At 39.1% G+C, this 15,261-nt stretch overlaps 1 protein-coding gene and 1 pseudogene across 1 annotated transcript in view; both read right to left on the bottom strand.

Moving 5' to 3' along the window:
* The window catches only part of PRKN (parkin RBR E3 ubiquitin protein ligase), a 1,301,937-nt gene that overhangs the window by 170,057 nt on the left and 1,116,619 nt on the right, over window positions 1–15,261 (bottom strand). Inside the window, exon 9 of the mRNA XM_028103346.2 lies at window positions 7,070–7,219. Within this exon, the coding sequence (XP_027959147.1) occupies window positions 7,070–7,219 (150 nt within the window). The remainder of the gene's footprint in view (window positions 1–7,069; window positions 7,220–15,261) is intronic.
* On the bottom strand, window positions 7,790–8,465 carry LOC148164039 (small ribosomal subunit protein eS7 pseudogene; annotated as a pseudogene).

Here is a 15,261-nt window from a genome sequence, read left to right as displayed (position 1 = left end):
CCATGTGTTGCATGGGCCAGGTGGTTGAGGCAAGCGAGGTACGATCGCAGCCAGCACTTCATGCTTACAAACTCACATTTAGGTACAGAGAAAAATACCTGGCCTTTTTGGTATCTCCTTGAAAGCATCACAATATAAACCACATATCTTTGGAGTCTAGATTTTACTGTCTAGACTTCTTTTTAAAAAGGGAGACCTCAATATAGTTTTCAAAATTCTTCACGTAATTTAATTTGGCATTTTTATAAAATAAAGCTATCCTTAAAGTATAGGAAAAGCAACCATTTTATTTTTCCTTTTATTATTAAATATCAACCATCTGCCTGCTTTTTATTTCTGAGCTCCACGTGTTGAAAAAAAGACTCCCCATCCATTAATTAAGCTTTTTTTGTTATTATGTTCACTGTATCATACTTAAAGGGTCTATCCAACAAGAAAATCTAACAATTGTAAATATCTATGCCCCCAACATGGGAGTGGGCAACTACATAAGCCAACTATTAAACCAAAATAAAGAATCATATTGATAATAATAATACATTAATAGTAGGAGGCCTCAACACTCCACTCTCAGCAATGGAGAGATCATCTAAGCAGAAGATCAACAAAGAAACAAGAGCTTTGAATGACACATTGGACAAGATGGACTTCGTAGTTATATACAGAATATTCCACCCTAAAACAACAGAATACTCATTCGTCTCGAGTGCACACGGAACCTTCTCCAGAATAGACCACATACTGGGTCACAAATCAGGTCTCAACCGATACCAAAAGATTGAGATTATTCCCTGCATGTTATCAGACCACAATGCTTTGAAACTGGAACTCAATCACAAGAAAAAATTTGGAAGGAATTCAGACACTTGGAAGTTAAAGAGCATCCTGCTAAAGAATGACTGGGTCAAGCAGGAAATTAAAGAAGAAGAAGCAATTCATGGAAACCAATGAGAATGAAAACACATTGGTCCAAAACCTATGGAATACTGCAAAGGCGGTTCTAAAGGGGAAATACATAGCCATCTAAGCCTCTCTCAAAAAAGTAGAAAAATCCCAAATGCACAAGCTAACCTTACACCTAAATGGGCTGGAGAAAGAACAGCAAATAAAACCTAAACCAAGCAGGAGAAGAGAAATAATAAAGATTAGAGCAGAGATCAATGAAATAAAAACCAGAAAAACAGTAGAACAGATCAACAAAACTAGAAGCTGGTTCTTTGAAAGAATTAATAAGCTCGATAAACCTCTGGCCAGACTTATCCAAAAGAAAAGAGAAAGGACCCAAATTAACAAAATCATGAGTGAAAGGGGAGAGATCATGACTAACACCACAGAAATAGAAACAATTACTAGAAATTATTACTAGTACCTATATGTCAACAAATTAACTTAAGTTTTTAACTCAATATCCGATCTTTGAGTGGAAGACTGGGTATCTCCATTTGCCTTTGTTGACTCCTTTCCTATATAACAACTGAAAATGAGGCTTGAACCCTGACCTAAGTACAATCTTCAACAATATAGTAAGGCTACTGTTACAAGTAGTTCAAAATCATCATTTTCAACAAAAATTTCTTTGCATGTAGCAGGTCGTACCCCCTACTTGTGCAGATCTAGATTTTGGTTTGATGGAGCCTTTCCATCTTTAAATAAGCTCTACAATCTTTGAGGCCCTCTTCAAAGAAAATGCAAGAAGACAAACTTGGTAAAAACAAGGGGTCTGTGCAAGTGGGGAGCCCAAGATGAACACTTCATTAGTGCCTTGAGAAACCTGCAGCAACACAGCACCCTCCATTAAAGGAAGGAGTGTCTACCAGGTGCCTGAAGAAATTCTGTCTTACGTCCTTAACAAATGGTCAGTAATATGATTTTTTTTTTAAGAAATCTGGTTTTTTTTATGGATTTTTTTCTCCTGGATTTCTAATTTAAAACAAAAAACTCTTCATCTAATTCCTAGTATTATCCTAGATAAGAAATTCTCTCTCAGACATGTAATATCCCCAAGCAACACCAAATAAGATAATGATGTTTTATTTATAGAAAACTCACAAGGTTGATTGCCTTAGCTTTCTGTATTCCCAGGTCAGTGAGTATTAATGTATTCCATATTTTGCTGCTGTTTTCCAGTATTAAACATGTCAACATTTTACACTGGAGTCATAAAAGTTAGTGAGATAGTTCTGATGAATAGCAATAAGCCAGAGTAAAGAATAATGCATAACATGAATTCCTTAGGAAATCAATTAATATTTTTATAAGCAGTAGTAAAAATATGATCAGGGTTAGCAGAGAGTGAGGTCAGGCTATTTGATCCCCAAATATATTCTTGGTTCAGTTCCATCTATCAATGTAAAAATATTCTGTTCTGTGTCAAAACCGAAATCTCAGTGCCCCCAAGACTAAGACATTTTATATATCAGGATGTACAAAATTCTAGTTTGGCCATGTAGCCTTTGACAGGGGACATAAACTGTAATTCCTGCAGTACTTTCAGGTTCCTAATTGACTTTTTATGGATTCCTGAACTTAGTTCTGAATTATGTATTATGTGTGCAAGTAAAACACTCTACATTGTGAATTTCTTGGTGAGGTTGTTGTAAGCAATTCTAATACTGGGGTAAATGATGATTAATATTTGAAAATAAAAGTGCTAGTGTATTCATATACTTCAAACACCATTTCCATCCATCCATCCATCCATCCATCCATCCCCAATGAATGTTGAACTCCAAATACATGGAGTTACTGAGGACAATAATGTCAAAATTAAGGATGGGAATATAAAGGCATGAAACAAGTGTAACACTTCAACTCGAATCCTGGTATGTGGGACTTAAGCTCAAATAATTCTTTATAATGGTAATAAATTTGCTGGAACCATCCACATCTATCAGGCCTTTCTGAGATGGACTGACATTATCATTTAAATAGAAATCCTTGTGTTCACGTATGAGCTAATGTGCACTGCTCTCCAGGTAACAGTTAAGCCTAGTGATACAGCAGAGCACAAGATCCGGTAATCTGATTTTCCAATGGACAGTACTATATTTTTGAAAAAGAGAGTCATAAATACAGTCAAAGCACTTATTTTAAGAAGCCAAAGACAATCAAAATACTGAAATCTGTTTCTTCAGATGGAAACCACATACAACAGGAATCATGGGTGTATGAAGGACCATCTAGGTATGTAGCGGTGAGCTGACTGACTGGAAGACAACACACGCAGTTGTGTCTCAGCTTTGAGAGTGGGTATCCATGGGCACATCACAATGCATCTCTAAGGCCTAGCTTTATAACATCAAGCATTTCTTGGGTACCTAGATAATAAGAGTTGCACTTTTTAAATCTGTTGGTAGTTGAGAAAAAATTAAGCCCGAGTAGACTCACAGATATTTTACATTTAATTGTAAACTACAACCTGAGAACCACCGAGGTTAGTGAGACCTAGAATGTCTTCACATCTGAGACTCTATGATTCTTCCATAGCTTTGTTATCAATGACTTTCCTTGAATATTGTGTAGGATGAGGTGCTTTCTACTTCCTGAGGCAGCCCATTTTGCTGTTGGTTGTCCACGGTATAAGGGCAAATGCTAAGCAGAGATTCATTGTTCTCTAACTTCTACTTATTGGGCCCTGTTCTCTATGAATAACATGAACTAACCATGATTTCTACCACACAACAGCTTTCCATTGCCACCCTTAAATCCAGAAAAGATTGGCAGCTTACAAGAATGAACAAATCATAGCAGAACTGTGTACATCAGAAAAAGGGGAAGAGAAAGAAGGAAAAAAGTGAAGCCAGAAAATAAGTTTCAAAATCTGTTGTAATAATGGTCTATTTATATGTGATAGCTAGCACACAATTGTGGCTCTAGGTTACTGACCAGTCAGCTTTCAGAGGGACCCCTTATAAGTTGCACAATTTAAAATGTTCTCAAGGACAATATTCCTCAGGACAAGCCTAAGTGCTCCCATTGCAAAGGTCAGCCTGGCAGAGCCACCATGTTATCTCATAGAAAAGTCCATTGGCATGTTCTGAACTGCACGCATCAAATTTCCTGTATAATGACCACAGTGTAAATGAATGACATTTTGTCAAAGTACGATGTAGGAGAAGCAATTCTTTGAAGGATTAAAATACTGACGCCTAGATACCTAATTCCCTGCTGTTGATGGAGCTTGATTCTAGAATATTTGAAGGAGAGGATCAAATGATTATCCTGAACAGAAGGATTTTTATTTTGATAAGCATTGATTAAACTTTTTATTAAATAGTAAACAAATATACATTGTATGCCAGGTACCGTTCTAAACATTTTACATTTATAATCTCATTTCATTGTCATAATGGTCTTATATGGGGTTGCTATAATACACCCTATTTTAGAGATGAGGAGACTGAGGTACAGAAAGATTAAGACCACTAGTAGTTGATGGAGCCAGGGTTTGAACTTAAGGCATCCAACCCAATCTCCTTTTTAATAACCACTACAGAATCCCCAAAACCATGTTAGTTTGGTTAACAGTCTTTTGTGAAAGTTGAGGATTTGAAGGAAAAGGGCAATGATGAGGTCAATTTATCTCTTTTGAGAAGCCAAAACAATGGGGATTGATAAAAGCCTCAACAAGAGTATGGGGCCTGGGGCAAAAAGGCAGGGGGAGAAAGGAAAGCATCAAGTTAAGTGCATACTTTAGAAAATCATTTCTCTATTCTTTCTCCAAGTTCTCCAAATTATAAACTGTGGTGGTTCAGAATAGGTTCATGAATTCTTTAAGATGGAGCCTAACTACCTTCTCTTAGAGGGTGGGCTGGATCATGCCTGTCAGTTCTAACGAATGAAGTGAAGTGGAAGGGATGGTGTACATCTTTGGAGATCAGGTTATGCAGGCCTGTGGCCCTCTCTTTGCTCTCTCTTAGATCATGTGCTCTATGTAAGTTAGCTACCATCCTTGGGACAAATACCCCAAGAAGGGGGCCATGTGGTTTGGAACTGTGGCCTTTGGCCAAAAGCCAGTGAGGAACTGAGCTTTTTTTTTTTTTTTTTTTCCTTTGGCCTAAAATCATGTGAATGAGCCATTTTGGAAGTGGATCTTCCAGCCCCAGTCAAGCCTTCAGATAACTGACGTGACCCAGCTTGATGGTGTCGTCATGAGACACCCTGAGCCAGTGCCAGGGCCACTCAGCTAAGTTACTTATGGACTCCTGATGCCCATTCTGTGGGATAATAAATGTTTATTAATTAAATGGTTAACATTTGGGGTGATTTGTTATGCAGTAATAGAGAAGTAACACAGAAACTGACAAGCACAAAAACGAACAAATGAATATAAAATAAAACTCATCACTTAGAATTTCAAAAGGACAAAGAAACATCCTGAAAACAGCTCTCCTCGTTTAGGTAAGGTTTGCCCCCAAAGTCTTTAACCCAAAGGTATGAAAGCCATTCAGTTCATTCCTAAAGTAATTTTCCAGGATTTGGACCTTAAATGTGTACATAACTTACTTATAATGTCACATTGAATGAAAAAAGGAAGACACAGCTGTTCAAAACTTAAAATTATATAGAACCCTCCAAGTTCTTTAAAGCAAGGTGAACAGCGGAATGCAGAAGATGGGCCAAAGAAACTCTTTTTCTCATAAAGAAAGTTAGGACCTTAAAATCCAGCTTTAGAGAATGGAACAACAGTGGGCAATTAGCAGGCAGAAGGATACAATTTAGTCATTAGTTAAAAACTATTGCAACTCATTTTAAAAGAAAACATTCCCCAGCATTCTGATCTCCCAGAATTTGGCAGCTGGCTTAGGCTGCACACAATCAGTGCAGATTATACAATATAACTTTAGGAAGCCTAAACAAGCTTTAGTAAACCTAAAGCTAGCAAACATGACTTGTGTTTCCATTCTAACGTAAGTCATGAGTATTAATCCAGAGGCATTTTTTTCTGAGTAGGCATCACGGTATCTCATGGCTTTTCAACATCCACTTCCTCTACTTATGGCTCAGCCCAGGACTTTGCAGCCCCACAGATAGCTCCACTGAAGACAACAGACGCGAACTTATGCAAAGGTGACTTACCGCTCTCAGCCAAAAATTAGGCCCCGGCAATAAGCCTTTGCCAACAACACTCCTTCTACAAAGCTCCTCATGAAGTTGCAATTTTAAAAGAAATGTTTCCCCATCAAAATTCAATAGCGTTTTATAGGCACATACACTTTCTTCCTTTTCTGGCCTGTGTGAAATCTAATATCAGGATTATTAGCCATTTGTCATTTCAACCTATAATTTAGCAAGCCTTTTTGTGTTTGAGTTATGCTTTCCTCACACCTTCCCTGTCAGCTTGCAGCCATAGATTCATTCAAGAGGCTGTCTGGGTCATATTGGTTGACCTCTTAGAACAAAGAGTTTCCATGTTTCTTATTCTGCTTCCCTAAGAGGCACCATTAGTTCTGTTCATCTCTATTTAAAATGATTTTTATGACACAATAACATTTCAAGTTTTCCATATTAATCTTCATTTTATTTCTTGAAATACTTAGGCAAACAATTCCGTTAAGACATCACTGATGGGAAATTCTCTTTCTCCTTTACTCTGTCTACTTAAAGCCAACTCTGAAAAATAATAAATTTTTTCTCTGAATCAGCTGAGCACTGGAAAACAAAAAAGTCTGGTCTAGTGATTCACGACATCTTAGAGAAAACACTGTGACAAACAATTACAGCAGAAACTCTTAATATGACCTTTTCCTCCCCATTGGTGCATATATATTCATATCTGGAATCCTATATCAGAATTTACAAGTCTCTTTTTTTTCTTTTTTAAAGATTTTATTTTTAAGTAACCTCTACACCCAATGTGGGGCTCGAATTCACAGCCCCGAGATCAAGAGTCGCATACTCTTCTGACGGAGCCAGCCAGGTACCCCTAAAGGTCTATTTCGTTATACGTCAGTTCAAAGATGTCTGAGTGCAAAGGGAAAATGAAAATAAAACAAATTTATAATCATTGCCAATTTTCTAAAAACAGACACACACACAATCAACACCCAGAGGTGTAAGTGGTACTCACCCCACAGCCCAGACTGCTGCCCCCTTCACAAGTGACCTTCCTCACGCCTGGCTCGGGAAGCAGCCCCGCTCCACAGCCAGGGCTGGGGCACAGCACACCCCCCATCTGTAGCACACACTCTTCAGCGCCATATTGCTGGTACCGGTTATACTGTAAAAAAACCAAAACCAAAAACAAAACCCAACATGAGTTTTTTAAAGTGGTAATACTAAGATGTGCTGTTTTAGCCAAAATGTTAATAGTTTGTGGTGTGTGGATGTTCTTGTTCATCTGTTTCGGTAAAAAAACCAAAGGGGATGGGGTGGGGTGGATGAGTTATGATTCAACATAAAGAAAGTCTTCCCAATTGCAATTGGCAAAACAGATAACTTCATATTTCTAGGAAATTGGTCCTAAATTTCCCCCCAAAGTTTGTTCTTTTAGTATTACTACCATCAACTGCATTTGACAGTCTTATTTCATACGAATTTTAGGAAACACAGCTATATTTTAAGTTATGGCATCATTATCAAGCTCATCAAGTAGTAATTTTCATGCCTCTCTTCAGGAGTCTATGGGCTTTTAAAGCCATTTTGAAGAGAGTCCTGATATTCCACCCTGTGCTAATTGTGGGCAGCCCACATGATATCTGAGCATATCTGGGCAATGCTGAGCATATTCAGCTTGATGAAGAAGAGATTCATGTTTTCCTTTCATCATTATTCTTTCTTTCTTTTTTTTTTTTTTTTTACTGTGAAAGTTTTATTTAATCATTTTTGTTTACAACTGAAACTCTGGGAACTCAAAGTTAACATCCTTGCCTGTGAGCTTCTTATAGACACCAGAAAAAGTTTCAACCTTGTGTTCCACATTGTTCTGCTGTGCTTTATCCAAATGAACCTTGATCAGCCGGCTGCCATCCAGTTTCACACGGATTCTCTTGCCCACAATTTCACTTGGGAAAACCAAGTCCTCCAGGATCGCGTCATGTACGGCTGTCAAAGTGCGGCTCCTGGGACGCTTTTGCTTATTTTTTGTACGGCTTTTTCGAGTTGGCTTAGGCAGAATTCTCCTCTGAGCGATAAAAACAACATGCTTCCCACTGAACTTTTTCTCCAATTCACGGACTAGCCGGACTTGGATTTTCTGGAAAGATTTCAGCTGAGGACCGGGAACAAAGATGATAATAGCTTTCCGACCACCGCCAACTTCAATTTCCTTGGCAGCCGTGATGTTCAGCTCCCGCAGCTGGGCTTTGAGGTCGGAGTTCATCTCCAACTCAAGGAGAGCCTGGGAGATGCCGGACTCGAACTCGTCCGGCTTCTCGCCATTGGGCTTCACGATCTTCGCGCTCGAACTGAACATGGCCTTCTCCTTGGTGAGAGCGCCGGCCTAGGAAGAGGCCTCAGTCTCGCGAGAGCTCCTCAAAACCATTATTCTCTTTCTTAAAGCATGTTTCTTTTATCCCTGACTTCATCACGCCGTCGCGTGGCTCAACACCCTCTGTGGTTTCCCCAGCCTGCAGAATAAAACTACACAGTGCAGTGTCCAGCATATTCCTGTTGCAGCCCTGTTATTGTTCTCCTCATGTTATCTGATCATGTTTGCTTCTAAACTCAGATCAAGTCAAGCGAATTTGCTCAACTGTGAATTAATTTATGCAACATTCGGTGACAGTCTACTGTGTGTGTGTCAGATCCGACTGTGGGCGATACAGCAGTGAACAAAACAGACACCTCTGCTCTCATCCACCTGCCTATAACAATAATACTGAAAGGTTATATTTCAGTGGGAAGCAGCACATTTTGGAGACGATGGGGACTATAATTTTGAAGAGGTGATTAGGGGATGCCTTAATAAAGAAGGTACTTGGAAGCAAACATCTAAGGGAGATTAGAAAAGCAAGCCACGTGGCTACCTGTGGGAATGGGCTTTTTCGGTCAAGGACAGAGCGGTACCAAGATGCAGAAGCCAGACTGCGCTTGGTGCTCTGAGGTACAGCAGAGGCCAGTGTGGCTGAGTGACAGCAGACAGGGAAATGACATAAGATGCATCAGGGAGCTGTTGGGGATCTGGGCTGTGCAGGTCCCTGAAGGCCACTAGGAGAACTCTGGCTGCCATTCTGAGAGATATGGGAACCACGGGAGACTTTGGAGCTGTGGGGTGACATCATTTGACTAATCTTTTAAAAACAGCCATCTGGCTGAAATATTCAGAATTGACTCTCATGGGCAAGGATGGAAGGAGGAAGCAGAGGAGCAGGCAGGAGGTTTTCAGGGATCCACATGCAAGATGGCAGTGGCTTGAACCAGCAGGGTAGTGGTGGAGGTGGGAGATCAGCTGGATATATTTTGAAGGCAGAAATGGCAAAATTTTTAGGCAGATTGGATACATGGCATGAGAAAAAAAAAAGGAGTCAAGTATGAATGTAATGTTTTTGCCTGAGAAGACAGAAGAACACACACACACAGAAGGAGACAGAGAATGAATTACAGAGATGGAAAGACATATAAGAAGGGGATGTGTCTGCATCTGTGTGAGTGTGCATGAGCATGTGTGTGTGTAGCTGGGAGTTGGGAAAAGGAGTCATTATTTCTAGTGCTCATCTTCAGTTTGATAAACTGCTACACGGCTAAGATGCTGAGTGGCTAATTGAATATATGAGTTTGGAGTTTAGGAGAAAGATGTGGGTGGTAGATACAAATTTTGAAATCATATGTGCATGGAAGGCTGGGAGGAAAAGGGTTAGTATCAGGCCTCCCATGCATTTTCTCATTTTTTTAGCTCCGGGAAAGAAAGAAAGATGACTTGGTCAAATCCTTTTGTAAACATGCTAATGGTACATACATACAATGGTATTTACTAGAAAAGACTTCTTAACTATGGAATACATTAAGCAGGAAATGCTTCCATGATGAATGATTCTTCGAGTGATGGGGAATGATGAGACAGTTTATATAATTGAGAGATTTCATGTTAATGATCATTCCATGAACTTCTCTGAAACCTCATTTATTAAGTCTGGCCTAGAGTACACCCTAAGACGCTGAGAAACAACCCACACTTCTCTGTGCCTTGTGTGCACCTCATTATTACCCGCATCCTTGAAGTTATTAGTAAAGCTTGACACAAGGTTACATCTATGATTCCTGTGAGTCTGATTTGACAATCCAATTCTGTGTTATCTCAATAGTCATGAGGCTGGCTGAGACTATCTAACCTTTGTAAGGAAGATGAGAAGGAGCCAGAAAAGGGGACTGAGAAGAAGCAGCTTATGAGGCAGGTGGAAAATGAAAAGGATGTAGGTGTCCTGGAAGCCAAGGGAACAAAATTCTTCAAGGAGGGTGTCATGATAAATGTGAGCTCCGTCCTTGGGCAGGTGGAGGAGTGGGATCACAAGGGTGAGTAGAAGGTTTGGCTTGAGGAGGGAAGGCTGCCATCCTTAGCAAAGGAAGGGAGGCAAAGTATTTGGGCCCAGGCGCAGACAGACAAAGGAGGTGTTGGAAATTTGAGAAGAGAAAGAAGGTATCAATGATCAGGGGAGAGGGAATGGATGGAGGGAGCCAGCATTATTGCTAGGCAGCACTAACAACCCATTTGTAGGCAGAGATTATGAATTGAAAGGAAAACTAGTCAGCAGAATTTTGTTTTTCTCCAATACCTGGCTGCAAAGTACAGAGTAGGCAGGAAGTTGGATTTAAGCCCAGTGGGAGTTTGGTCAGACTTACGTGAGAGAGCAAGGCACTCCTCAGTCCCTCCCAGCCCCATGTGCATCCCCTCATGCAACTGTGAATGAGTTCAATAAATATCTATCGAACCCCTCTGAGGTGCTCAGCTCAGTGCTGTACCACTGGACTGTCCAACCTTCATACTTTGGCCTATCCAAAATGGGCACAAAGTTTTAGTTTTGCAAGATGAATAAGTTCTGGAGATCTAGTGTGCGCAGTGGTAATACAGTGACTAATACTATATTGTATACTTGAAATTTGCTCAGAGGGTAGGTATTTCAGAACTATAAGGCTTTTCTTAACATTTGCTATTTTACATCTGTATCTCCTTTCTTCTACACTGGTTCTTAACACAGAGGATGATGGAAGAGGAAACAATATTCCACAATAGCTCATTTGCTTGATCTCATACATATACAAGGATATTAGAATAACAATACCAATATCTAATCTACAAATATGATTACTAAAAACCTCACATATATCTTTACATGCTATACCATTTCTTCTGCCAAGCTTTTCTAATTATACTGTATCTGTATTGTTGAAACATATGGCCATTCCATACTATGCTTTCTTTTTCTTAATTTTCATGTTATCTTGGGTCTAAAGACACACACACACACACACACACACACACACACACACACGTTCGCCACCAGTCCTTATGTTGATGTCTTTCCAGTAATTTTGTTTGTGAGAAGGACATTCTCCAGTAAATTCCTCAGAAGGAGTGCATGGGAAAGACATTCACTGAGGTCTTATGTATGGGTGACCATTCCTTGGGGCCTTTATTCTTGAAAATGAATTGGACTGGATATAAAGTTCTTGGCTCACAGTTTTTCCTCCTTGAGCATCTTTACTGTCTTATTCCATGTGTTTCTGCTATAAGGCTTTATGGACAAGCTTGATACAATCTGATTTTTTCCTTTACACATTGAATTGATAATCTTTTTGCCCAGATGCCCAAAGGATTTTTTTTTTCCTTTAGAATTTGATAGTTTGTTAGACTATACCTTGGTGCTGGTCATTTTCTGATCATTTTTCACGATTCAAGGAAGCTGTATTGAATTTAATTTTCAGTGTTTGCTCTATTTTCTTGCTTCGATGTGTTTCTTACAGGATTTCTAGTATACATACATTGGATCTTTTTCACTCACCTTCTCCATCTGTCAACTTTTCTGGAATCTCATCTCACTTTACTTCCATGTTTTAGAAGTTTCTTCCTTTTCACTTCCTATTTCTCTTAAGACAATATCTGTTATTTATGTGTATTTGTATAATTGCTTAATCATGTGGTTCCTTTTGAAATAGTTACTCTAGTTTCCACCTGACTGACATACTTTTCTTGTGTCTCAGGACGTCATTCTGCTCTTCATTCTCTGTAACTCTTCAAAACTTTGTATGGAATTTAACTTTGCTTCTTGCTGTTGCACAGTTTTACATGAAATCAGTTCTGCAACTTTAGAAACAAGTACAATCCAGCATAGCTCTTGGTGGTTCCTCTTCTCGTTGGTGGAACTTACTTTCTATGAGCTTCCAGCTTTGTTACCCATTTTAACTGGATTTTAATTGGATTTCCTCTTCCCTCATCCCCTTTTCTATTCCAAGCACGTTTCTGCTCAGTGTGAGTCCTTGTCTCAAAAGAGATCTTTGGCTGCTTAAGTTTTGTGAGTCCAGGGGACCCAGAGTATCCGGTCCCTTCAGACCTTACTGTAGACCCTTTGCACTCCCTCCCATCCTTTCTTGTATTTGTATCTCCTGAATTTGCTAGAGTACCTTGTCCATAGCTGGTAAACAACAAATTGTTGTAGGATGAATTAATTAAATCTAACTCCAGTGAGCACCAATTAATTAAATACTTCTAACAAAATAATCAATGGTGACGGGAATTAATAACAGTGATGGTGGATGGATTTCTATTTTAAATAAATGGCTCTCAAGCAATTGGCTATTTTCTGATTTAACGACAGATCACCTGTCTATTTAATTTAGTTAAGCGATTTTACTACTATGACGATAGCTTTTATCCACGAAGAAGTTAACCTATGGACAAAGTCCATTAACACTTTAGAAATTCTTGCTGACTGCATTCATAGTGGCCTCAGATACTGATGAAATTGGTTCACTTCATTAGCTAAGGAATTTATAAAAAATGACTTTATTATACTCATTCTATTTGTGATACACTCAAGAGAATTTGAGCACACAACTTTTCTAAAGGAAGACAAATATTTTAACTTATATACCTGGCAATTACTGATAATTAAAAAGTACACACATCTGAAATAAAACCTATGCCTACCGAGTGCATTACTTCTTTTTTTTAACATTGTGAAATTTATGAGAACAAACATTTGACCTGAAGACAGTAATGAGTTAGTATTCACCGAAAGCTTCACACTCTAAGGAAAGAAATTAGACATGTGATTATCTCTGTGTCATTAGAGATATTTATTTGGTTCCCTTCAAGATACGGCCCACATTTCCATGGATCCCTTTCAGCCACTTATGGCACAATGTTGACAATGCATTGAAAGAACCCGACTACCTATTTACTAGAGAATTGTAACAAATCAGCACTAAGTAGAGTAGAATATTTATATTCATCTGAGTGCAAAATACACACAATAGTGATAAAGTGATAAGTGGACCCCAGTTGGGGATAGTGAGCAGATACGAATCAGCTGCTACTACTTGGGGCATATGTGAGGGCTTTCTTTACTTATCAATGATGGGGAGCATTTTATGAACAGAACTGAAGGAATGTGATTAATTAGTAATGTGTGCTAAATCTGTGTAGAATCTATTCTCAGGTGAGTTCAAAAGAAGCAAATTCTCTAAAAATCCTTTATTTATTGTTTGTCTTTGGATTCACAGTGAGTGACTGGGTGTGCATCTGTGTATGTGTAGACACAGCCATCCTTACCTGTCAACTAATGCTGTGTAAGCTATTAAAACCAGTTGGCCAATTTATAGATATACTTTCATAAAATGGACAATCCACAGACAGATAACTAAGATAATTTAGAGGGACACCATGATACTCACAAAAATTTTGAAAATAAATATTAATATTAACAAAAAGCATACCACTTTGCCCCTAAGGAAAAAACATTTTTGAACATTTCTTGTATTTCAACAGATTATAGTGAAAATGCATTCCACTGGTACGACCTATCTAGGTAAAAATCTCAACTAATCGCTATGGTTTATATTTTATTTATTCGAGGAGTAAATTATTCAGTCTTTATGTGTATGCTCATGGATTCTCCTAAGAATGGAAAATACTCATTTTAAAGTATGAAGTTTAGAAGTTTCCATAAACTGCTATTTTAGGAATCTGAATAATGAATCATGGGAGGGTATAATCAAAGAGAGGTTGTATTTTTGGTGGTCTGTAGGTAGGTAGAAGAGTTGAGTTGGGTGGAATATTGCTCTATAATGAAGCAAGGGTCTCAGGTTCAAATCCCACAAGGGCCAGCTAGCTTCCCCTTTCTTGCTGGCCATTGACTGCATGCTAAAGACTCGTGGCCACTCGAGGGGTCAGGCTGGGAAGGACCTGCGCCTGACTATCTCGCACCACTGGAAAACCACCCAAAAGACCTGTGTGGGAAGACACGGACCTCTTTGTCGTGATACTGGATTTGCATGCTTCCCTAAGAAAAGAAAGCAACAAGGAACCTAAATTTTAAAAGCTGCAGGAAATCTGAAGTACAGGAATGCTAGGTAAATCGAAAATCTGAGAAAACTGGCAAATGTTCTGTCAAAATGAGTCACAGTTTGTCAGCAATCCAGGTGCTCCATGGCAGCTTTTCCAAATCCTCTGAGCTGGGAAGGAAGACTGTTTTTGTTCTGCTGTGGCATTTTCCAGAGCGTCCTTTTGGGGGCACTCAGGTACAGCTACAAAACAACCCCTATACAGGCTGGGGACTGTCTTGCTTTCCCCTCCCTAAATTCTGGCTTCTCTGAAGTCATAGCCACAAGCATCCAGAGGCTTCCCTCCGTGCGTCCTCTCTCTGAATCCCGCGTGGAGGAGAGACAGAAATACCGTTCACTGAACTACTCCTCTGTGCCAAGCCACTGTGCCAACACTTAGTTTGTGCAGTGCATTCTCTGTCTACTCTGGGGACTAAAAAATGAGGCCACTAAGTCACACAGAAGTTCAGTCCTTTGCTGACCTTCACACAGGCAGGACACCCCCAATCCCGGATGGAAAATCAGGGCTGTGGCTCTGAAGACCACCCTTTCCCAATACCAAGCTGCGCCCACTTTCTCTTTTTTCCTTTTTATTAAAAAAAATTTTATTTTCAGCTCATTATTCCTCAGTCATCTTTTAGAAAATAATGAAAAACAGGTTATTATAGAATTTCCTCTTTGGATAAAAAAATCTCAAATAATTTTATAGAGAAACACACATTTATCATGAATCCATTTCTCCTTGCTATGCAGAGGATGCCCTATTTTCTATATGTATTAGAATAA

Source organism: Eumetopias jubatus, unplaced genomic scaffold (genome assembly GCF_037043125.1).
Source record: "Eumetopias jubatus isolate StellerSeaLion01/CBP00866 unplaced genomic scaffold, mEumJub1_p1.0 scaffold_6, whole genome shotgun sequence".
NCBI classification, from domain to species: domain Eukaryota; kingdom Metazoa; phylum Chordata; class Mammalia; order Carnivora; family Otariidae; genus Eumetopias; species Eumetopias jubatus.
The sequence above is the reverse complement of the archived record's forward strand: the minus strand, read 5'-3'. Positions and strand labels throughout refer to the sequence as shown.